This window comes from Daucus carota, chromosome 3 (assembly GCF_001625215.2).
Source record: "Daucus carota subsp. sativus chromosome 3, DH1 v3.0, whole genome shotgun sequence".
NCBI lineage: Eukaryota > Viridiplantae > Streptophyta > Magnoliopsida > Apiales > Apiaceae > Daucus > Daucus carota.
This window is the reverse complement of record NC_030383.2, coordinates 48,416,617-48,439,918: the sequence shown is the minus strand read 5'-3', so window position 1 is coordinate 48,439,918 and position 23,302 is coordinate 48,416,617. Positions and strand designations below refer to the sequence as shown.

Genomic DNA, 23,302 nt, shown 5'->3' with positions numbered 1-23,302 from the left:
ATGTATATTTTAAAATAATATTCAGGTTATTTTCAAATTAATTTAATAAAAAAATTACCCCAAATATTTTATTTATATATTTACAACATATACAATATCAATTTTAAATAAATCTACAATTATAAAATAATATTATTACCTAAATATAAATATTATATATTACATTTACATATAATATTATAAATATTTTTTATATATTGTCGAACGAACACGAGCATAACGAACCGAACACGAACACGAGTTTAACGAACCGAACACGAACCGAGCACCCTAAAAGTTCGGTTCGGTTCGTTAAGCTTATTGGACAGAAAATGTTGTCCGAACTCGTGTTCGGTAAGCTTATCGGACGAGCTTACCGAACTCGAACACGAACCGAACCGAGCGAGCTTACCGAACAGTTCGGTTCGTTTACAGCTCTAGCAAGTAGGGGTGAACAAAACCAACCCAAACCGCAAAACCCGACCCAAACCAACCCTTTTTTCACCCGATTAAACCGAACCGTTCGAAACCGATTATTAAATGGGTTGATTTTCAAAAAACCCGAATAAATTGGGTTGGGTCAGGGTTTAACACATTTTAACCCTTAACCAACCCAACCCAACCCGTTTATATAAAAACAATTAAATAAATATATTATTCACAGGTCCAATATTTTCAAGTGCTTAATTAATCTCTGTTGGATAATAATGCTTGCTGTTATTCCATTTAAGTGTGTATAATAGATCATAATGACCTGACAAATATGCTACTAGTTCCTTACATTAAGCTTTGAATATGGAATAGAACATGGAATAGATTCTGTCATAGCATAGGTTCTGCTCAGCTTCATTTGATTAGATAGAAGTTGAGTCTGTATATGAATAACTAGATGTCCTGCATATTTTCTTAACGCATAGTTTTCTGTTTTTTTTAAATGCTCACTCAACAGACTGTTGAATGACTGATCAACTTGTAAATTAATTTACAATTCACCAGATGCTAAAACTAAAACTGCTTTTATATAACTTTTAAGCAGACATTATATTTAGTTTGTTTTTTTTTCTTGTGAAACCCGACCCAAACCGAACCAACCCAACCCAGATTTTAATTAGCAAGGTTGGGTTATGTATATTTTTTTTGGTGAATGGGTTGATTTTTTATAAACCGAACTAATTGGGTTGGGTCATTTTATTGTCTCTAACCCGACCGACCCAACCCGTGTTCACCCCTACTAGCAAGGGGTATTGTATCAAAGTGTTCATCGTTCTCATAAAAAATATTGAATGACTATCTCATCTCCGGTGTTTATCGTTCTCATAAAAAATATTGAATGACTATCTCATCTCCGTAGAGACTCGTTTAAGACAATATAATCACTATATATATATTATTCAATTAAATCTTAAAAACATACTAACGAACAGATTATTTGTTTGGTACAATCTTTCTTTCTTTTTTTTTAATCTTGGGTTTTAGTTCTTTTTACATTGAGCTCAAACGTCAACTCCCACTTAGCTTTGCATTAAATTTTGTGGTAATTAGTTTTAGTGATATATATAGTGATTCTGGTGGATAAATTGAGTATCCGTAGAGATCGGGTAGTTACTTGATACTCCCTCCGTCCCCCTGGATAGTATACCTTGGGGACGGGGACACGGCACACACTTTTAATATTCCTATAAAGTATACAGTTGTATAACTTATTTTTAAGATTTTCTTTTTCTAAATTAAAATTCAGATGTTATATTTTTATTCAGAAAAATAAAAATAAAAAAAGTTACGGAAATATATTTTATAAGAACACTGAAATGCGTGTCGAAAAGTTGAAAAAAAACGTAAAGAATTAAATGGGACAGAGGAAGTAGTTTTTTGCGCGAACGATGAGCGCTTTGATATTAATCCCATACGAGAAGGTGCAACAATATCTCAAACTGAAATTACAAATAATATATAGTATCAGACAGAGAAACTCCACTTCTACTACATATCCCCACATATCTTTCTGTTTGCTATACCTGCTTACAAAATAAAAGGCTCCAAAACAAAAGCATGCTACAAAGGAGTCCTCAGAAGATTCACGCGAGGAAAAGAATGACGAGGAAGAATCTTATAATTTGCAGATGTTGCAGAGACGGCTCTAAGCTGGAGGGAAAATAACACTTCTTTGGTGAAAATTGCAATTTGACCAATGACCAGTGAATGAAAGTAATCAAGAAACGAAGAGCACTTCTTTACAGAATGGAAGTAATATATAAATGCATATATGATCAGACATTCAGAACCACAACACAGATAAATAAATAAAAAAGCACAATGCAACTCTATTCACTTGATGAAAAGGTTCTCCTTCTTATGCTCCTACTACCAGATTCCTGTGCAGGCTCTCCCTCTTCATGAATCTTCAAACTGGCTTCTTCATTCACCGCGTGCTCATTAAACAAAGGATTTATAAACAAATTCGATCCAGGGGTCGAGTCTGTATAAACACTCTCATGGCCACCTCCATAACTCTCATCACCACTAGAACTATCTACTACCTCCACAGGTGCTTTTCCCTTGTCTGCTGGTCCTGTATAGAGACTCTTGGCGGCATTTTCATCATCACTAGAATTATCTACTACCTCCATTGGTGCTTTTCCCTTATTTGGTGGTCCTGTGTAGAGACTCCTGCTGGCTTTTTCACAGATGCTGCAACCTTCAGAAGACGAATCACTCGGTGTGGTAGCAGTAGTAGCATTCTCTTTGTTTGTGCTGCGAAAAGAGAAGCTCTTTGTTCTTCTGTTGTATAATGGAAGAATAGATTTTGGCTGTACTCCAGGTCTATCCCTTCCCAGACTGTAGGTGGTTGAGAGCTTTCTCTCTATACCTGCTTTAGCCCTTACCATATGCCCCAAATTTTCAAGCACTTCATTGTCCACTGCTTCCTCTGCAGCTTTTCGCTCAAGCTCTGTGATTGTTCTGTCATATGCTTTCTTTTGGAGCTGCAGAGAACGCTGGGAAACAAATATCATCAGAATTATACTCAGAAAGTATTTATGAAGTTCTGAGCCCAAGGTTTTGACATTATTGTCGAGTGTTAAGTATTGCTCTGTGATCTAAATAAATAGAAGAATTTAGAGCTTACTCTCTTTTCTAAGAATTTCCCAAGGTCTTGACCTTGAAGCTTCTTTTTCCCCCAAAAGATGCAACAAAATCGTACAAGAGCTGCCACAATGATCAGAACTATAGATTCGAAAACCAAAAACAACATGACTGCTTTCTCATTACCTGAAAGTAACACATACAAGAAAGTCCAGAGTCACTATTGACAGACTATGAAGTATAACAAAATTAGTTAGCAGCTATATACCTGTGTAGATGCTTAAAAGCTTAGGCATTGTCTGGGAGCAGCTCGACGCAAGTTTTTGACCTGAGACAAGAACAACATAAAGCAAGTGAGGCTATTGTGTGGTTCTATAAATCACTAGCACAATCACAGGATGTTTACGTGTGCTGCGGCATGGAAGTGGTCTCCCAACACCTGCACCAAAGAAAATTTGGAAAAGTGAGCTCAGAAACCACAAAGGAACAGATGACAGGGATATTTCAGATCAAAATGTTGCATACCTGAAGCGGAAAGGAAAGCAAGAAGAACCCTCTCATCCAAAACAAAATGTTGCAGATCACTCTTAGATAGTAAAGACGACGATGGACCTAGAAATTAAAAAATCTTCAATACTAACGATGCAGACCAATAAGTTTTGGATGGTCAATTTTAATTTTTTTTGTTTTAAATTCGATGTTTGCTGGGATGTAGTAAAAAAAATTGCAAATTACCAGGATAGCTTTCGGACCAGTAGATTGAACCAGTCGCTGGAACCAGAAGAGTAAATACAACATTTGTTGGTTTCATTGCTGATATGTAAGTCGATTCACCAATAGTGTGGCTTAGTTTTCCTTCCACTACTGTCTGAGATACATAAACTGCAGAACCAGAGCAATGAAGGGATGGACTATCTTGGATGACCGAATCCATTGCAGCTCTCTTAGGAAATTTTTTCAAGTCCCCAGTTGGCGAAAATGAGTACAAAAACCCATCCAATGAACCAACAGAAACCCAGCCTTTAATCAAAATAAAATAAAACAAAGAAGGTCATGAGCACCTCTGGAATAATCCTTGATAAGTTAACAGAGCTGAGGAAATGTATTCTCATGGTTATACTTAATTCCTTCTATGCACAGAGGCAGCCAAAAAAAAAAATGCACATGCTTCTTCTAAAGTTAACTTACCATTCGAATCAACAGTAGGTTTATAATCAATTCTGCTTAAAGGACCAATTGGTTTTTGCCATAGAATAGTTCCTGTAGAAACATGTAGAGCCAGCAGGAGTGATCTTGCTGGTAGCGTGACATATAAACGACCATTGTTTCCTGGGGTAGCAGTAAAATTCTTGTCTAGTGAACTCAAATCCTGGATCCACTTGAAATGAGGGGTGCGGACAGAGAGTGAATACAATTCCCCTTGATTATTTGATATCTGCAAGTGCATAATCTTAATCATTAGTCCTGTGGTCCTCTTATTACCAGATGTCACAAGTAAACATTCATATAATCTTTAATTTCAGGAATGCAAGGGACAAGGAGGATGAATAAAAGGGTAAGAATAATGTTAGCTTAGGTAAACATACTTACGTAGATACTTGCTTCACACTGATCAATCACAGGAACTGACGTAAAATAACAGTCCGTGGTACTTCTTCTGCATCCTTGACGATAGCCATTTTGATATATAACAGGGCCTGCGCTCCAAAGTGGTTTCCCATGCAATCTAAAAGCGAACAAGGCCCTGTTCTTGACATTGATGGCTATGCAAGAGATTGTTGTGCTTACCGAGAGTCCAATGATTTCACCAGATTCAGGACCAAAGAATACCTCTAGAGCAGATTCAGAAGTCCCTATTTTTCGAAGATTGATTTTCATTACTCTATTTTCTGCAACCACATAAAGCTGAAACCACATGGAATGGGAATCAGTAAGATCAGCAGAGGGCATATACTATTCTATAACGATTCATTTGCAAGGAGTAAGGTTCACTATGAAGCCTCTAACTAATAGACAAGGTCAACTGTCATAAAAAATGTTAGAATATAATATGATCCTCGTAAGCCCTCCTCCCAACATCTCGAGGCTTTGGGAGAACTGGGCATAAGCTCCTTTTACGACGAGACAATGCAGTTGGAGAGTTGTTCTTGGGTAGAAGGAATCACCCTTGTTTACATTACACATAATATTGTGACATATAATGTCTAAATCACCATACTGACTACTACAATGAAGCCTTAAAATTACAATAAAAGCAATATTGCAGATTTGCAATCTTAATTAGTGAGTGTCTCACCGTTGATGAAGCTCCACTTACAGGAGCCATACCAAGATTACACGAGTAACCAAGAGGCAGTGTCCAAGCTGTGGTGCCATTGTTTTCGAAAGCAAGCAAGCTCTTCCCCATACAAATATACACCCTCCCATCTTCGCCAATCAACGGATTAGAGAGCCTGTTAGTACCTTTCTTCAGAGGCTCTTGAGCTGGAAAATAAAAAACCAAACAAAAAATGACCACAGCATCACATAAATATATTCTGAAATAACAACAAAAGAAAAGGCAGGGCATACCTGTAAAGGAAGAAGGGTAGTTGGGAAATTGAGTGGAGTGAGAGATGAAGAAAGCTAATGAGTGAAGAAGAACAAGTATCAAAACAACAACAAGGTGAGACATGTATTTGTATCAGTTACTCAGAAAAGGTTGAAACCATCAAGTTTAAACTTTCATTTTGGTTAAAGTAACCGCTCAGTTGTAAGTGGGAAACAAGGGACGCACACGCACGTTGTGGTTACTATTTTTTTTTCCTTTCATATCTTGTACTTGGTTCAGTTTCTATTTATATTTTATCAACAAAAAATGTTTACTTTCAGTATAATACTAATTTTTGTTTTTTTGTTTCCCACAAGAGTTTATAAACTATAATGATATTAGGTAATAATACTTGATTTATTCTTCTTATACTAAAGATATCTATATGTGTAATATTATTATTAAAATTATAATATGATTTAGAAATAAAATTCATTAAATAAAAATTGACTAAATATATGAATATACGCATATTTTTTTATTGTAATATATATGATAATAATTAAATAATAAAATTCAGATTATAGTTAATAAATATGAATAGGTAAGAAGAGGAGTAAATTTTGAATAAAATATATTCCGAAAATGAATATTTCTCTGTTATATTTGTCATTGAGAATTCATTATCTATAAAATAAAATATTTTACTGAAATGACAGATCTCATTTATTTCAGAATACAGAAAAATATATCATATTATCAGCATTTTACTTTCTGTAAAGGATAGTTTGCCCCCCAAAACAAGGATCTATCTATATCTGAATACTAGCAAAAGGCCCAGTTCTCCGGTATTAAAACTCATGAATTATGTGTCAAGTAACATTATAGAGCTTGTGACTGACAAAGGCCTGCTTCAGCTAATAAGCTGTCACGTTTAACAACCTTGCATTCACCCTGACTCTTTATAACCATCAAGTATCACATTCAACTCTCCACACCTCTCAACCTCATCTTTCTCATAGTTATTCTGCAAGTTTTTACCACTTTTATCATCAATGGCTGATAGTCCGACAATCTCCCAAGTCCTGCCTATAATTACCCTCCTCCAGCTTGGTGGAACCCTTCTTGGGCTAGCCAGCATTACCTTCATCAGCTCTGTTACTGGCCTCATAGTGGCCACTCCCTTTTTCATAATCTTTAGCCCAGTCATAGTCCCGGCAGCATTGGCCATTGGCCTAGCTGTCACTGGAGTTGTTGCCTCCCAAGCTTTTGGGATCTCAGGACTTTCGTCCCTCTCGCGATTGCTCTCTCTGTTCATGCAGACTATTCAGAAAAAGGCACCCGATGGCGGAAAGGAAACTCAGACTCGAGTGCAGAAGGGGGTTTTATAAAGTGGACCATGCATTTTTCTCTTTGATGTGTCTGTTGCTTCTAAGTGTTAATCCAGTGAATGCATCTGTTTTATGTTTATAGATATGGAAAGGCACAAACTATAAATAACACTCAGAAAGAGTTTACATATGAAATAAACAGAACTACTTGGCAGATCCTATTCTTTTTAGTTATTAGTTCGGAAATTGATCAACAGGTTTCGTACCATTTGCTTGTTCTAGTAGAGTAATACTGTAGTAATGATATCAACAGATTCTTCATGAAATTGCAAATTTATTCCTTCCTAGCTCCTACTAAATATAAATATAGTTATATTAGATATCTACCAGAAACAAATACTAAACATCTCCAGATGAAGGAAACTAAACTGGAAGCATGAATTAAACGTTCTAAAATGATACAGTATCGGTTTATTGAATAGGAATAATCAACCAAAATCCCAAGATATTTTGATTCACAACACCTCTAAAGAACCAGTTGACCAGCCATTTTTCACAGCTGGCAGTGAAAAATCAGAAACAAAAATTAAGCAATTGCTAAACACCTGAACTTATATCTAGGTATACTTAACATTTACCTTAATATACAACTTCTCAAAAACTGGGTCATCCTAAACAAACATCACCCCTGAGATGACTGCTTCTCCAATGACACTGGGGTCAAACTTGAATGCATTTCGTCATCAGCCCCCAAGTGATCAGAACTTTTATCTCTTCGTTCCGAATTCTCAGATTCCTCATCTCCCGACATTGGTTTTTTCTGGGAAACCAACAATGCACCTTCTCCTACGGGCTGACCATTAGCATCTGAAGAACCTTTTGTAGGAGAAGAAGGATTTTCTCTGCCAGTATCCTCTTTGCCGGAGTTACTAGAAGTCAGCCATATAAACTGCATGCTGTGGCCCTTCCACCATTTGCCATTAGAGAATGCCTTTTCAGCAGAATGACGAGTAGTGAAATATACAGAAGCACATTTGTTCAATTTCATCGTCTCATCAGTGTTATCTCCAAGCTCTATATCTTCCAGATCCAGATTAGCAAGCTCGCCAAATGTTGAGAAATGTTCTTTCAAAGCAGCAACCTAAAAAAAACACCGCCAACAAGTATTACGCACAAAGAAGCAAAACCATATAGATTGTGTGAATTCAAAAGGTTTAAATGAATGATGAGGCATGCGTAGAAATTTATTTACCAGAAGGTAGCATTGATATGACTTTCCAAACTTAAAACAAAGATTTGAATGCAATAATTCTACAAGAATTACTATATAAATTATTAAGTGCAAAAAGAATTGAATATAGGGGAAGTTCTGGGAACATATTTCTCAGTTGACACAGGGAGGAGAACAACAAAAAACGAAGGCTCCGGTTGTTTGTCAGAAAATGTTTTACTTAAAAATCAGAAATTCTGGAATTTTTTCCAGTGTGTGGTTCCTGGAGGATAAAATGTTTTCCAGCGGAGAAAAATTCCTTTGAAAGATGCCAAGGAAAATGACTTCCCTTTCCAAAAGAAAAAAACGTTTTCCAAATAGAACATTTTCTCACCAATTTCCACAATTTTGTTGATGCTACTAGAAAAAAGCCAATTTATCATTTTCCTACAGTGGAACTCACGCCAAATGATCCACGTGAAACATGACATTGTAAATAACAAAAAACAACAGGGAGAAGTCATAAAAACCCAGTCTACTTCATAAAAAGGCAACAGTGGCATAAAGTTTGGAAAAAAATGCCAAGTACTCCAGCTTCAAATTTGAGATACCAAAGGATAGCTGAATTTAACAGAGAAATTCAACTACATATGGTTCATTTAACATCTTGTATAACAGAATAAACTGGGACTTGAAGTGGTGAAAAGACTTACATTAGCGAGACCAGAAGGTAGAGGTGGAACGATCTTGAATGAGGTCGGCCGATTATCCAATTTAAATCTATTCATTACAAAGGGTGTCCCTGCCGGTGCCTGCTGACGAGTTGACTGTTTAAAGCTTGAAGATTCTGTCAATGCCATCACCATACTGGTATCAGAGCTATGAGGTTTAGTATTCCGTCCAGTTCTGCTTCTATCAGTCAGTTCAGCTTGAATTGAGGGAACAATAGAACTAGAACCAACTAAAACTGGACTTCCAGCTTTTTGTACATCAGCTACAATTTCCACTTTAGGTCTTTTAGCTGCCTGTTCCACAGCAAGTTCAGATTTGCTACCTGCAGCCTGTGTAGAAAATAAAATTAAAAGCTAAACAAATGAAACATTTTAAAGATTCACAATTACTAAAAATTTCAAATAATTCAGCGTATGTGTCCATATAAATATAACACTAGGCAGTTGTCACAAGAATAAGATATTTATGCAGCAGTAAAAACTTGGTTCTTCCGTTTAGGATATATGCATTGTTCTATAGCTCTGACCAGAATATAGACCTTATGCCAGGACAACACTTATACCATGAGTATGATACATGTGAAGCAGATAAACTAAAATTAAGCATAGAGAAAAGCATTAAGTTTTAGTGATTGATTATCAAAATCAAAAAGTTCATTTTGACAGGAACTGGTTGCTACCTGTTTTTGTTTCTCCATTCTCTCCAATAGACGTTTAAACTCACTCCGTTTCCTATCGAGCATCTCTTGCTTCTTGCGAATCTCCTTCAAATAATCTAAATTCTCCACCTTTTTCTGCATAGCAGCTGTTGGACCATTGGTCGCCACAGATTTAAGCTGATCAAATGAATTCAATGATGAAACTAATTCATGCGAACTACCGCCCTTGGGAACATCTTTGGTTGCAACAGCTGGAACATCTGGAACTGAGGTAGCTGACACAATAGAAGAAGCTAAGGGTACAGTACCGCCAGTGCTCATCCCAACAAGAGGAACATTGTCACGATTAGCCCACCACAGCTTTATAAAGCGATTGCCCATTACCGCATCTGGTGCCTTTAAAGCATCCTCAGCTTCTTCCCGCTTAGAAAACTGAACAAATGCCCGCTCACTGTTTACGGGGATATAAACGTTGATAACCTCCCCAAATTTTTGAAAATGTGATAAAAGGGCATCTCTTCTATTGTCTTTCTGGGGTATACCACTGACAAATAAAGTACATCTAGCCTTTTGAGATGGCTTTTGAATAAACCGTGCAGTGCTATTAAGTGTCTTCATTGCTTCCATGGAATGTGAAACAATATCATCTGCATTCTTCATCTTCCCCTGATGCCCAACAGCATCTTCAACAGTGTCCAAGACATGATCTTCATTTGTAGTGACAGTTTGAACAGAATTTACCCTATTTTTCAAACTACTACTTTGTCCTCGGACTGATGAATTTGTACTATGCGATCCTAAAGCAGTCACAGGGTTTTTAACTGGACGCTCATTGGCAGAACCACTGTACAATCCAATATGCTGATCATGAGTCGGGACTGATTGATTATCACCTCGAGTGACCTTTGTAGGATCTGACGATAGGAGCTCAGTTGAAGTTTGGGCACTATCATTTGTCCAAAGAGGCTGATCAGGATCGTAAAAATCAGCTCCAGTTGCAACAGCAGATCCAATAGCATCACCATTTGAACCCAATCCATCATTCTCGGCTCCAGCCTTGCCACTTTTGCTATATACACCTTGTCCATTTCCCAATGTGCTTGAAGGGGCACTTACTGCAGAAGAAGGTCCGGGAGCAGCAGAAGCACCCATCATGTGCGCACTTGGAAGTGTAACAGGTAGATTAAACTGAGAAAGGCTCTGCAATCAAGAGATAGCATATTTAAACTATATGCAGGTCATACTTTTGTGCTCATAAAATGAATCAGCATTTAGAAAAATACCAACTGCCAAAACACACAAAACATTTTATATGGATGATACAATACGCAAGTGAGTGTGTGCGTTCCAATATACCTTGGCCATGTTTGTTTTAAGGCACTATAATTTCTGGACTATCACCATATTTTTCTTAAATGTAAAGGACTATTATCCCCAGAACTAGATTTAAGTTATCTTTTTGGTTAACTTCTGTGTAACTATAATACCTTCTCTCACTCGGTATTATAACCTTAGAAATGAACTAAAGAGATAATTGAAATCTAGTCCCATGGGATAAAACTCCTTTAAATGTGGGGTAAACAAGTAATATTCAGGGGCTTACACTCCCTTGAAACAAACATAGCCTTAGAGTTGTATACAACTAGCTACTGTAATAGAGAGAGAGAGAGAGAGAGAATAATCAGAAGCATTCTTCTTTTAAATGTATGTATTCAGAAAAGTGGGTAGCCGTTATAGACCAAGAAATTGGTGTGCCGTGATTGGCATTTGGCAGCTTTGCTGGCCATAGTGGCTGGATAGAACAAACTCGGTTTACACTGATGCAAATGCACGAGCAAGTGTTTCAGCGAATGACTGCTAAAAACAAAGAGGTTAAAAATGTCTTACTGTTTCAGCCTGTGATACAGTGATTGACACGATGATCTATGAAAGAAGTGCATATTGTCTCCTAACTATCTTTCAAGTTGCATATAGCAAAACTAAAAGGTCATGAAACAAACAAGGAGCAGCGATAGAAGACTTGCATACGGCACAGAGACTTTTTAAATATAAAAAAACAATGCGCAATAACACCAAAACATGCTAAGATTTCCATAATCATTGAAGGGCAGACACGTCTAAAACAGTTGCTTCTTGTCATTAAAAGGAGGTAAAAGAGTATCCACTATCTTTTTGTTTTTAGCTGCCCAGCACCAGAAACCTCAGAGTCCTTTTTATTAGTAGACAGACTGTGGAGAATGATGAAGATATTACGTGACATGCAACAAAAAGATGAAACAAATTTAAAAAGCTTTGTTCCGTAGTAAACTTGAGATTAGACCATTGCAAATATAGTTTAAATTCATTTATTACATAAAAGTCAGCAGTTTTATGATGCACTCAGTCATATTCAATATCAAAAAAAAAAAAAAAAAAATTCAAAAACACTGACAGACAGGGAACACGGACTTATGGTAGGTATCCTGTCCTGACATACCTGAACATCCTCGATGACAATTCGATTGATACCATGTTCCATAGGACACATGTCTCCTCTCAAGCAAAAGCCACGCTCCTCAAAGTCCCTACATCTTTGGTGAGGCATGCCCATATTCATTGAAGGATTAATAGGCGCTCTAAGTGTTCTTTGCAAACCAAGGGGATGAAGGCTATCTAAGCCACCATTTGGTAATCCCGGAACCAATCCAAATGCGGTCCAGGATGCACTTTGTGGATTTGAAACACTTGACATTCCCCGTCCTGCAAATAGACTTGAAGGGACATAACCCTGTTGAGCTATGGCAGGATTGAAATCGAGGGAGCTAAACCTAGAATCACGTACACCCCAGGGTTCCCTTCCTCTACCTCTACCAGATCCAGGATCACCAGTCCATGATTGGTTCCCCCTGCCTCTCTGGTTCAAATCCAAGGGAGCTCGAGAAATAGGTGTTGAGCCAGGACGTCTTCTGTCAAACTTTCCAGGAAAATCTTTCTCGAGAGGTGGCATGTTGTAATTTCGCCATGTTTCATTAGATTGAGAAGCGGATTCCCTATGAGGATGCCCATTTTCAAAGGGCTTGTTCCGGTTTCTGTACGGCCTTGTTGAAGCTTGTCCAATATCTCTTTCCAGTGATTGAGTCTGTGTCTCTCTTCTCCGATGTTTGTGATTACGATCATCATCGTCGTCATCACTGAATTCTTTTTCCTCAGGATCGCTAGCAGAATCATGAGGAGAAAGGTCACCCTTTGGAAATACAAGCCTCTGATCCATATGGACTTTAAAGAAGATACAAAAGTCGAAAGTTTCAGTAATCAGAACACTTCACCGCTTTTATAACTATATACAACCTGGAAACGGGTAGGCAGATGAAAATTAAAAAGAATATAATAGTAGTTACATTAGGAACAGTTTATGCTCAAAACAGAAAAAAGCCAAAAACAGGGAATTAAGTACTTTAATTGATACATAGAACTATAGAAAGCTTAAACATCACACTGCATCTGTTAGTTATACATCAATTCATAATACGGCGTCAGTCGCTAAGAAGAAATTTCCAGATTTTTAGACCACCAAAATAAGACGCGAAGGTCTAAATTTGAAAATACTTCAATAATACATCAGTATGATTGAAATGATGTAGGCATTCAGAAAAATTGTAGACCTTAGTTTAAAAAAGCTATTACCCCAGAATGCAATCTGCTGGTAAGTGCTAGGTGAAAGACCATTAGGTGAAAACAATGTTAAGCTAAAAAGGAATTTTAGGATGCAAAATCTCGTTCTACAATGTTAAAAAATACACTTGAACGGTTTTGACACTGTTAAAAATTATTTCGTGAAAATAACATGTAGAAGCATTCTCTTTCATCAACAACCTTAAACCAGTAAGGCTCCATAAGAATTATAATATACTGAAGAACCCACATCCACAATGCAGAAACGTGTAGAACCCAGACACAAAATATAACTCAATGCGAAAACTAAAAAACATAGATATATAGAAGAGCAATTTCTAATGCCAACCGAAAAAGCTTCCTCCTGCATCCAAATACCCATATTTTATTTTTGTGAAACCCTTGTTTCCACATATCTATAATAAATATTCTAATTAATGCTCACTTTCTTTTCTCGGTCAAACATAGAGAGAAAAACAGCTTCTATGCTCTATAATCCCACAAACACGTATGCTAGGGAGTAGGGACTATCTGACGTTTAAAAGAGACAAATCAGTGTCTATTTGATTTAAAGGTGAGCCGAACACCCTGACAATCTACTCAACAATAATTCACCTGATGAACAACCAAACAACGGTTTCTTACAAACTCGAATCCATGCCTTCTTCAATTTAGTAAACACAACAAGACAAAAAGTATCTCCGTTTATATATGTAGATTCCTCCGGCATCCAAATACCCATATTTCATTTTTGTGGAATCCTTGTATCCACATATCTATAATAATTATTTTAATTAATGCTCACTTTCTCTTCACAGTCAAACATCGAGAGAAAAACTCCTTCTATGCTCTATAATCCCACAAACACGTATGCGAGGGACTATCTAACACTTAAAGAGCCAAAACATCAGTGTCTATTTAATTTAAAGGTGAGCCGAACACCCTGACAATCTACTCAACAATAATTCACCTGAGGCACAACCAAACAATGCTATTCTTACAAACTCGAATTCACACCTTATTCACTTCAGTAAACACAACACGACAAAAAGTATCCCCCTATAGAAGCAAACAAAAACAGAAAATCACACTGCAATTTCCTTACCTAAACGTTTCGAGTCCAGCCAAATTGCAAACCCAAAACCTCAATATCCACACTAGAAATAATATCAATATTTCCAGCAGTCATAAAACAACACGACAGGCTTAAATATCTTATAACAGATACACAAATGTAATCCATCAAAATGAATTCCAGTTCAGACTTGGATTAAAATACAAGCAAATCATCCGAAAACAAATCAAATTCAATACAACAAACAGACAAGCCTAAATTAAATTGCAAAACCGAAAAAACCTAACATTAATATTCAGATTCGATGCCCTAGGGTTTCAATTCATCTCCTCAAATCATATATACACACACATATACATACATATCGCTTGGCCGTATGAACAGTAGTTTAAGTCCTTACAGCCTCACTTCGTATCTACTAAAAGCTAAGAGGTTCGAAACAAGTGATTATTAATTTCGATAATTAAGCCCCAATTATTTTGCAGAAAATTAAAATAGGTGCTTAATTTGATATGGCATTACAGTTGATATTGATGCGTTGAAATATATAGATACAAAATTATGTATGTATAGGCGTTGAGGGCTTACAATTCAGAGTTGGAAGACGAACTGGAAGGCGACGACGAAACCAAAATGGTGTGTTAATTTTTGAGGTAGGTGACGACGATGCCCATCTTAAAAAAAATTCTAACTCATCCCTATTATTATTTTTACTCTCAATTTCTTCAAGTTTCATTTCGCTTCCATTTTTTATTTTTCTCATGTAATTCGCTTCCGATTTTATTCTTTTTTGTTTACAAAATTTGCGAAGAAAATTGACAATTTTAGCCGTTTTTAGTAACATACGATGAAAATTAGTGGTTCAAGTAATAATTCAACTTATAATAAATTTTCATAAAATATTATCTGTAATCACATTTTAATACTCGTTTTTCCAATATAATCGGATTTTATAGATTTTATATTTATTTTGTAACTTTTTCCAAATATATATTGTATTATACGATACACATGAATGCACAAATTACACGATAAGTTACTGATATCACAAGAAAATCACAATAAAGTAATAACGAAGTTGTTTCCAATACACATATGAGGAAATTTTTGTAAATATTTTCTATTTAATATTAATAAAATTTGTTATAATTATTGATTATGTTTATATAGTTCATACGTGTGTGTAATGATTTATACATGAGTTTGAGTCCCTGACAAGTAATTGATGTCACCATCTACTAGTTTTTTTGTTTTCTAGGATAACATCAAAACAAAATTTTTTATGAATAGAAGGGATTACGTCATCCACCAGTAAAAAGATGTCTCATTTTAGGGTTATTGTTTACTAGTGAAAAAAATATTGATAGATTATTTACTAAGAATCGATTGATATAGACGAACCGCCTTTCGATATTTATATAACACAAATAAGAATTTATAATTTATTTATAATGATTATGAAGTGAAATTTATACAATTTGATATTAAATAGAAATTTATCATATACTGTGACATATCAATAATACGAAATTAGATAAACTCATTTGATATCACATTAAAGTTTTAGGATATTCAGTCAAATGATTATATATTACTTTATTTTCTTTACACTAACATATTCCTTATGTTTTTATTTCACAATAAAACATGGATGATATTAATATTATCAAGTTGGATCTAGAATTCAATATCGGAAATCATACATCTACTAATATATGAAACACTGGTGACAGATATTACTAAAGATCACATGTTCATAACCTAGTATACTGGAAGATGTTTTCACATCTCATAATATTTATTTTGATGGAGTTCATCAGCTAATTGACATACATATCATTTATAGTTTAGTTACACAACGAATAGAGCTTGAAACTCATATATTTCATTTGTCAATTAGAGAGTGCACGATTATACTATAGGATTGAGTATTATTCATAGTTTACGTTTTGATGGATATGCAATTATCCGTTCAACCGAGTTTAAAGATGGTTGGATTCTCATTTTCAAAAAATGTTTGAAAAAGCATTAATTAATAAAAGAGACAAATACTTTTTCAATGATGAAGATGAGGAAGAGCTTCTTGGATATATGAATATGTATATGTTGTACTTGACTAGGAGTGTATTATTTATGTTCATCTCATTAATCTAAATTTTTTCAATGTTGTTTCGAATTATCTTGGGTCAAATTCAAGCTTTCTTTTTATATAGGAGTTACGCAAGCCATGTAAGATAATACATAACAAATTGTCGATTGTGTTGTATTATATAGTTATTAACATGAATGAGGCTAATTATTGTGGTTTCATTTTCTCTTTGATTATGTTTGGTAATAAATAAATTTGGATGATCTTATGGGTTTATTTGATTATAGGTAATTTTGTATATTTTTTATAGGTATTAATTATTTTTGTTAATTGATAAAAAAAATTTTCTTGTGATTGTATTTGAATTATTATTATACAAATTAGATAGCGCGATTTTACATGTCTTTATAGATACTTGTTTATATTTGATATCTCTTACCTGACTTTCTTTAGATGTTCTTATACCAAATCATTTTTCATGATTTCATACGATGATATATTGGATGAATTAATTAAATATTGTACAAAGATTGTGTCATCTGATATTTCAAGGGTTCCCTACTTTCTTTTTCATATTATGGAGTAACATCAATTTGATAGATTTGTATGGTGGTTAGGTACAAAGGCGGAACTACACCTAAGGCTAAGGTGGGCTTCAGCCCAAGTAAAAAAAAATCTTAAAATTTTATATCACCGAGCCTCCAATTTCAGGACATAGCTCAACCCAAAATTTCAGATTTAGCCCAGCTCACATATATTGTTTGGAATCAGAATATACAACCGGAAGTTGCTTACAGCTTAATGACATAAAAAAAAAAAACAGAGCATCAGACTAAGAGTTACGGACATGGACATGGTGATTTGGTGAAGAGTGGTGAAGATAAGAACTACCAGACAACTAGCGATTAACTTAGGTAATGAAATCAATTATTTTACTCTTTTCAATTAGGTTTTAGTGTGAGTATTGTTGCTTAATCTCCTTCATCTTCTTTTACAGGTTTAGAGAAATACAAGGGCAAGCATAATGGAAAATCAAGGGGAAAAAAGGAGGAAAACATTGCTATCAATTTTCAAACCAAGTGGACCTTCTTCGACTACTACCAACGAGGTAAAATCTCCATCTAATATTTATAGAATAAAACTTATTAAAACTGCTCTACGCAATAAAATGGAGGAGGAGTTCTTGGCAGATTCTATGATGATTCATATTGAGCGAGCACTTATTGAAGATGATGAAATAGATTCGATAATAGATGAGTTTTTAGCTATGAAGAATCGAAGGGTGCAGCTCAAATGATATCTAATATTTCTAAATTTCATAAGTTCAATATAGTTTTCTGCAGTTTTTATTCTATAAGCTTGATTTAATGCATTTTTTGCAGGTACAAAGCACCTGATCGCCAGGTTGTTATACTACTAGACCAGCATGAATGGCTGTTAAAGATACTGATTTGTGGTGATGCAATCTCCTGTAAGTAGTTTTTTTTAATGTTCTATAACTTGTTTAGTTTCTATTCTATAAGCTTGATTAACTTGTTTAGCATGAATGGTTGTTTTACTTGTTTTTTTTAATGATCAGAGAGGGGATCCTTTATTAACAGAAGAAATTGTTATAACGTTCCGAGAACAACGTAGTGCAGAACATATTTAGCAAAGAATAGGTGTTAATTGATGAGACAAACATCATAAGTTTATCAATTAATGCCTCAATTAAGAACAACATGTTTATGAGCACGATTGGTTAATCCAAGTTGTTAAGAGCATCTCCAATAAACTAAGCTTCCTCTTTATAAATATTATAAAAAAATAGCTCCTAGTAAGATAATGTAGGTTCATCTCCAACGATAATCTTTAAACTCTCTCATTACCTATTATTTTGGAATTAAATGTACATTGAAATTATGAAAGAACAAGTAGGGAAAAGAGAGAAAGAAAGTGAAGATTTTATTATAGTATAAAATGTAAGTTCAGAGCTAGTTCTTGCTCTTAAAAATAAAGAAGGAAGTGAGGCTATTAATGATTTGATGAGCGTCTAAGATCCTATTGGAATAGTATTTACACTCTTCTTCATATTTTGAGCCCTCCTCCTCTTTATATTTTGAGTTAATACCTTAAATAAAGATACTATTGGAGATGCTCTAAGGGTTTATCCTCTTGGCCCTTGGGTTACCATCTTTATCGTAGTAGAAAGAAGTTGAATTACATTTTTAATAAAATGAATTCGAAATAATATTAATATGGACAGCTTCTTTATTTGAATTTTGAAAAATGATAGAAATTTTATAAATTTATTTCATAATTAAAATTTATTGAGTTTTAAAAATTAAAACAAATAATTTTATTGATGAATAATTTTGTTGGTCGAATTATTGTGGAATTACAAAATCCCAATGAATATGAAAGTCTTTTCATTCATAGTTGTATATTATAATAACTATTAACTAAAAAATATTAGGGGTTTTCTTATAAATACCTAAATCCAAGAATGTTTTTGCACAAATACTATATCTTTTTTAAATATTTTGCAAAAACATCAAAATTTTGAAAATATTTACAAAAATACTTTAGGCAACTGGTTGCAACCATACTTGTAGTCATACTTGCAACCCTGCGGGGCCAATTAACTAAAATTGCATCCGGTTGCGGACTGTATTTTTGTAAGTATTTTTCAAAATCGCAAAAAAAGTAGAAATAGTGATATTTTTGATAAATTCCCAAAAATATTATAGAATGATATTTTAACCAATAAAATCTTAGGCTTTTAATATTTGATATATAAAATATTACACTCGATTATAAAATGATTTCAATAAAGAATATCCAAATAACAAGGCTCACTTTTCAAACACTCAGAAATTCAGGCAGGAGTGACTGGGCTAAAGGCTAGTAAACCAGTAACAATATGATATTCTCATATCCGCTGTTCAGCCCAAAGTCCCTATCAAACCCAAAAACAGAGCCAAGTGAAGTGATGCTTGGTGTTTCCCTTTCTTATTTTTAGAAATAAAAATATATCCACATATACATATGTACATTTTTCTAAAAATAAATAAATTATTTATATACATAAGAGATGTTAAATATCTATTAAATATGTATTATCAAAAATATTAAATAAATGTAAAATTTCTCCCTAAATAAATTCATATTTTCCTAAATGAGACGGCAAAACATGCTGGAGACATATATTATCCATCTTGACATTCATATGGAGTTCATATTTGACCCTGATGAAAATATACAGAAATACATTTAAGCTGCTGTAGACGTGGATAAATTCTTTTGGAAAAACAATTTATACAAGAAAATAAATCATTAATATAATGCAAACAAGTACACAAGCATAGCTGCAGGCCTGCATAGGTTGCTGAAGATTGAACTCTTGTCAAGTTACAAATAGAAGCCTGAACTCGGATTAAAACATTAAAACATATATTTAATAACAGAAATCCCAGAATCATTAAGCCATGGCACCTGGATCATGACCATATTCTCTTGGTACACAAATGCAACTTGTTCTTCATTAATCAAACAAGCTCTTGGTTCCACCGAAGCAAACGCCCTCATTTCCCCTGTTCCCTTCACTCCAATCTGTACAGAATTAGCATCATCATCATACACTAATGACCGGATCGCGCCACCTGAGTTGAGCATGTTCACTAGTCCAATAGGAGCAAAGTTAACGCGTTTGCTGGCCAATGTTATAACAGGAGAGACAGTTATGAGCTCAAAATTAAACGGCTCAAGTGAGATCTCTAGGCTTTCGGTTGATCTTAGGAGCACCAGTTTCCTCTCGCGGAACATGTACATTGCAAATACATCAACTTGTTCAATACTTATTGAGGTCTTTCCATTCTTCCACTCAATATCATTGGTGCTTATCAAAGCAGTCACAGCATGAGAATATTTCGAGGCACTTGTGTTGCGCCTGACTTCTCTATTCCATCCTCCCCCTTGGCAATTAAATGCTCCGAGAACTCCAGTATACTGTTACAGACAAACAAGAAAGAATGTTACACAAAGTCACATAAACAATAATAGCGAACCAAATATTTTTACTAGTAAAAGCGTTTTTTTTACCTTGTTCAAATTCCAGATCTTAAGCATGGTCTTTCCATCGTGGAGTGGATTTTCAAAGAGACAATCTCGACTAGGAAGGGCGTAATAATTGCAGCGCAGGATTGAACCATCAGGCAAAACCAGAGATTTGAGAAGCTGAAAGTTGTGCTGTCCAACAGAATCGCTGACATAAATTGGGCCACCAGAAATGGCACGAGAGGCAGCATGAAACTCGGCACAGGGATGTGTAGACTGAAACATATCCCAGTCAGGTTGGATGAAATTGCCCATCCACAAGCTATTATAAGCACAGTGCACCATGTGACAGCCTTGTAGCCAAAATGTGCCGTTGGGATCTCCAGATGGATCAGTGCACCAAAAATCATCGCCTGTGATCAAACGAACCATTACAAGCTTGAACCACAGTTATAAGATCTAGAATAAGTCACTGTCCGAAATTAAGAATTACATGGCCAAAGAGGAGCAAACATACCAACACGGCCCAGGGCGATTGCCTGGGTGCCTAGGAACATGAAGTCATTGCAGTGTTCCATGCTAGCAATCACACCATTTCCCTTGAAGTGTTTCATCACGGATGATGTCAATGCTTTGTAGTATGCTTTTGCAAGCTCCACTCTGCCACCATATTCTTCACAGAGCATTTCCAACAACTATTCAACAGAAATAAAATGTCATTAACTAAATCTATAAATTAATATCTAGCCTTGTACCATTCAATAGTGAAAGTAATCTATGAATTACTTACATGGATAACATCAACTTTCACTCCGTCAATCCCAACAGATGCCAAGTGTGAGTGTAAACCTTCATACATCTGTTCGACTTGCTCTGGCGGAACCAAGCCAACACCATTATTTACTATCTTATCAACTGCTAGATCTTCCATTGTCATCGCCAGCCCCGGGGACAACTTTGGAGGCACAACTTTGGATTCAGGCAGGCCTGAAACATTAGGCCTAACCCCGCCCCAATATCCACAAAGTGCATGCCACACATAGACATAATCCACAGACTTAAAATTCTCTTTCAGGTCCCTAACAAAAGCCCCCATACCCTTGTTACGGCCACTAAGCTGCTCAGGACTCTCATAGTCCCTAAACTTGTAATTCTCTTCAAACTTTGTAAGCCTACAAGGCATTTGCTCCCCAGCTGCAGTTCTATTAGTACCTTCTGATGCGATTGGATCCTCGTCGTGGGAGATGGACTGCCACCCGTCATCAATTAGGACAAGGCCAGGTGGGCACCCCCCATCAACGAGCCCTTGCACTCCTTCCATGACCCCCTGAGGATGCACGTTCAGATAAAACGCATCCCAAGTACACCAGCCAAATTTGTCCACAATACCTGGAGGACTTTTCTCTTCTAGAAGCTTAAAGGTTCCTAGATGTGACCTAGCAACCTTAATTCCCTCTTTGATCAGCTCAAACGGATCATCTCCGGACTGCATGTACACAACAGTTTGGAAACATGACTCCAGGACTTTTGTAGAGCCACTTTCAACACAAACATCTATATGATCATCTTTTCCAGGTTGGAGGGATGCACGAAAAGGCCCCTCCAGCAGCGGAAGAAGCAAAACATAAGGGCGACCAGAATCAGACTTATCCAGAACAAGTATCTGAGTTTCATGTTCAAGGTCTCCACCATTTGTTCCTGTCCAGTGAGTTGTCCACCAGACCTTGAACCTGAAAATACTCATAAACTTGATGTTTTGAAGCTTGCCAACCGGCATTACATGCCTGCTCTTGGCTTCATTAGCATCAAAGCCAACAAAGCAACCGGTAGAGGCCGGGGAAGTACTTATATTAACAGGGACATCAGAGAGAACTAAATGGCCATTAGCCAAGAAAAATGATTTTTCCAAAGTGATTGACTGCTTCTTGCAGTGATCAGTCTCCTTACTAATATCAGAAACCACTGGAGCCATTTTTTTTTATCAAATTAAGAAGGCAAATGAACTAGTAGAGAAAGCAGGTACAACTGAAATTATGTGGTGAATTGTTGTGCAAACAAGAATAAGAGTATGTATACAAGGAGAGATCAATGAGATATTGAGTGTGTTTTATGAAGCAAAATTATGGGAGTGCGAGGTATCAAATTTATAGAACAATTTTTATTGTCAAGATACTTCGACGAAGTTGCAACTACTTTCTTTAAGGTTGTTAGGTGTCACTGGACACTGGATCAAAGGGCCAAAAGCGATACTAAATTTTATAAGAAAGATTATCCATGAAGAAGGACGTCCTTCGCTCGATAATCGGTGGACACTGATTGATTTAAATAACACACTACTTGACCAACCCCAGTCCATCTTTTAGTTTAAACATGCCACAGGTGTTCGGCTCTTTCAGTTTAATTTAATATAATTTTTAAATCTAATATAGTGTTTATATTTATAAAAAGCTCTGGAATTTGTCATACGAGCGTAAGAATTTATTTTCAGAAAAAAAAGTTATATATTTATACTTGTGCTTCCCCTTTATATAAATATATTAATGATTGAATATCTTAAAATTATGATATTTTAAAATCTGAGTTCAATATTCTCGAATTTTATGAATGAAAAAAATATTTTTTAAAAATTCAGTTGAATAAAACTCCTAAATCATTTTCTTATCAAAAAAAAAAAAACAAGACACAAATATGAATGATATTGATAGTTTTTATTTGGGTAAAAATATCAAGTAGGGGTCCAAAAAATAGGTCACTCATTGCAAATTTGACTTAAATGAGTACTCGTTTGAATTTTTTTTACAACACTATATCGTTAGCCGAAATTCTTAATTATTATATATTGAGTTTAACATATTTTTTATGTCTGCTATTACATCCAAATGAAAGATTATGATTTCTAAAATTTTAAATAATATTTTTATATTTTTAAAA

The 23,302-nt window shown here is 35.3% G+C and overlaps 3 protein-coding genes across 3 annotated transcripts; all 3 read right to left on the bottom strand.

Annotated features, from left to right (window-relative positions):
* Window positions 1-2,220: 2,220 nt before the first annotated feature.
* LOC108212599 (protein GAMETE EXPRESSED 3) lies at window positions 2,221-5,811 on the bottom strand. The gene is made up of 10 exons (XM_064090738.1): window positions 5,632-5,811; window positions 5,357-5,544; window positions 4,651-4,965; window positions 4,249-4,495; window positions 3,796-4,080; window positions 3,586-3,672; window positions 3,467-3,499; window positions 3,329-3,388; window positions 3,104-3,246; window positions 2,221-2,972 (listed from the first exon to the last, which is right to left on the bottom strand). Exons 1-10 carry the CDS (start codon window positions 5,732-5,734, stop codon window positions 2,301-2,303), a joined length of 2,133 nt encoding a protein of 710 aa, XP_063946808.1. The 5' UTR covers window positions 5,735-5,811; the 3' UTR covers window positions 2,221-2,300.
* Window positions 5,812-7,335: 1,524 nt separating this feature from the next.
* LOC108214941 (zinc finger CCCH domain-containing protein 41) lies at window positions 7,336-14,959 on the bottom strand. The gene is made up of 5 exons (XM_017387205.2): window positions 14,836-14,959; window positions 11,998-12,848; window positions 9,543-10,721; window positions 8,845-9,192; window positions 7,336-8,062 (listed from the first exon to the last, which is right to left on the bottom strand). Exons 2-5 carry the CDS (start codon window positions 12,769-12,771, stop codon window positions 7,604-7,606), a joined length of 2,760 nt encoding a protein of 919 aa, XP_017242694.1. The 5' UTR covers window positions 12,772-12,848; window positions 14,836-14,959; the 3' UTR covers window positions 7,336-7,603.
* A 4,565-nt stretch (window positions 14,960-19,524) lies between these two features.
* Window positions 19,525-22,482, bottom strand: LOC108211357 (galactinol--sucrose galactosyltransferase). Its single transcript, XM_017382935.2, has 4 exons — window positions 21,162-22,482; window positions 20,889-21,066; window positions 20,417-20,784; window positions 19,525-20,323 (listed from the first exon to the last, which is right to left on the bottom strand). The coding sequence occupies exons 1-4, from the start codon at window positions 22,341-22,343 to the stop codon at window positions 19,760-19,762; spliced, it is 2,292 nt and encodes a 763-aa protein (XP_017238424.1). The 5' UTR covers window positions 22,344-22,482; the 3' UTR covers window positions 19,525-19,759.
* Window positions 22,483-23,302: the final 820 nt, after the last annotated feature.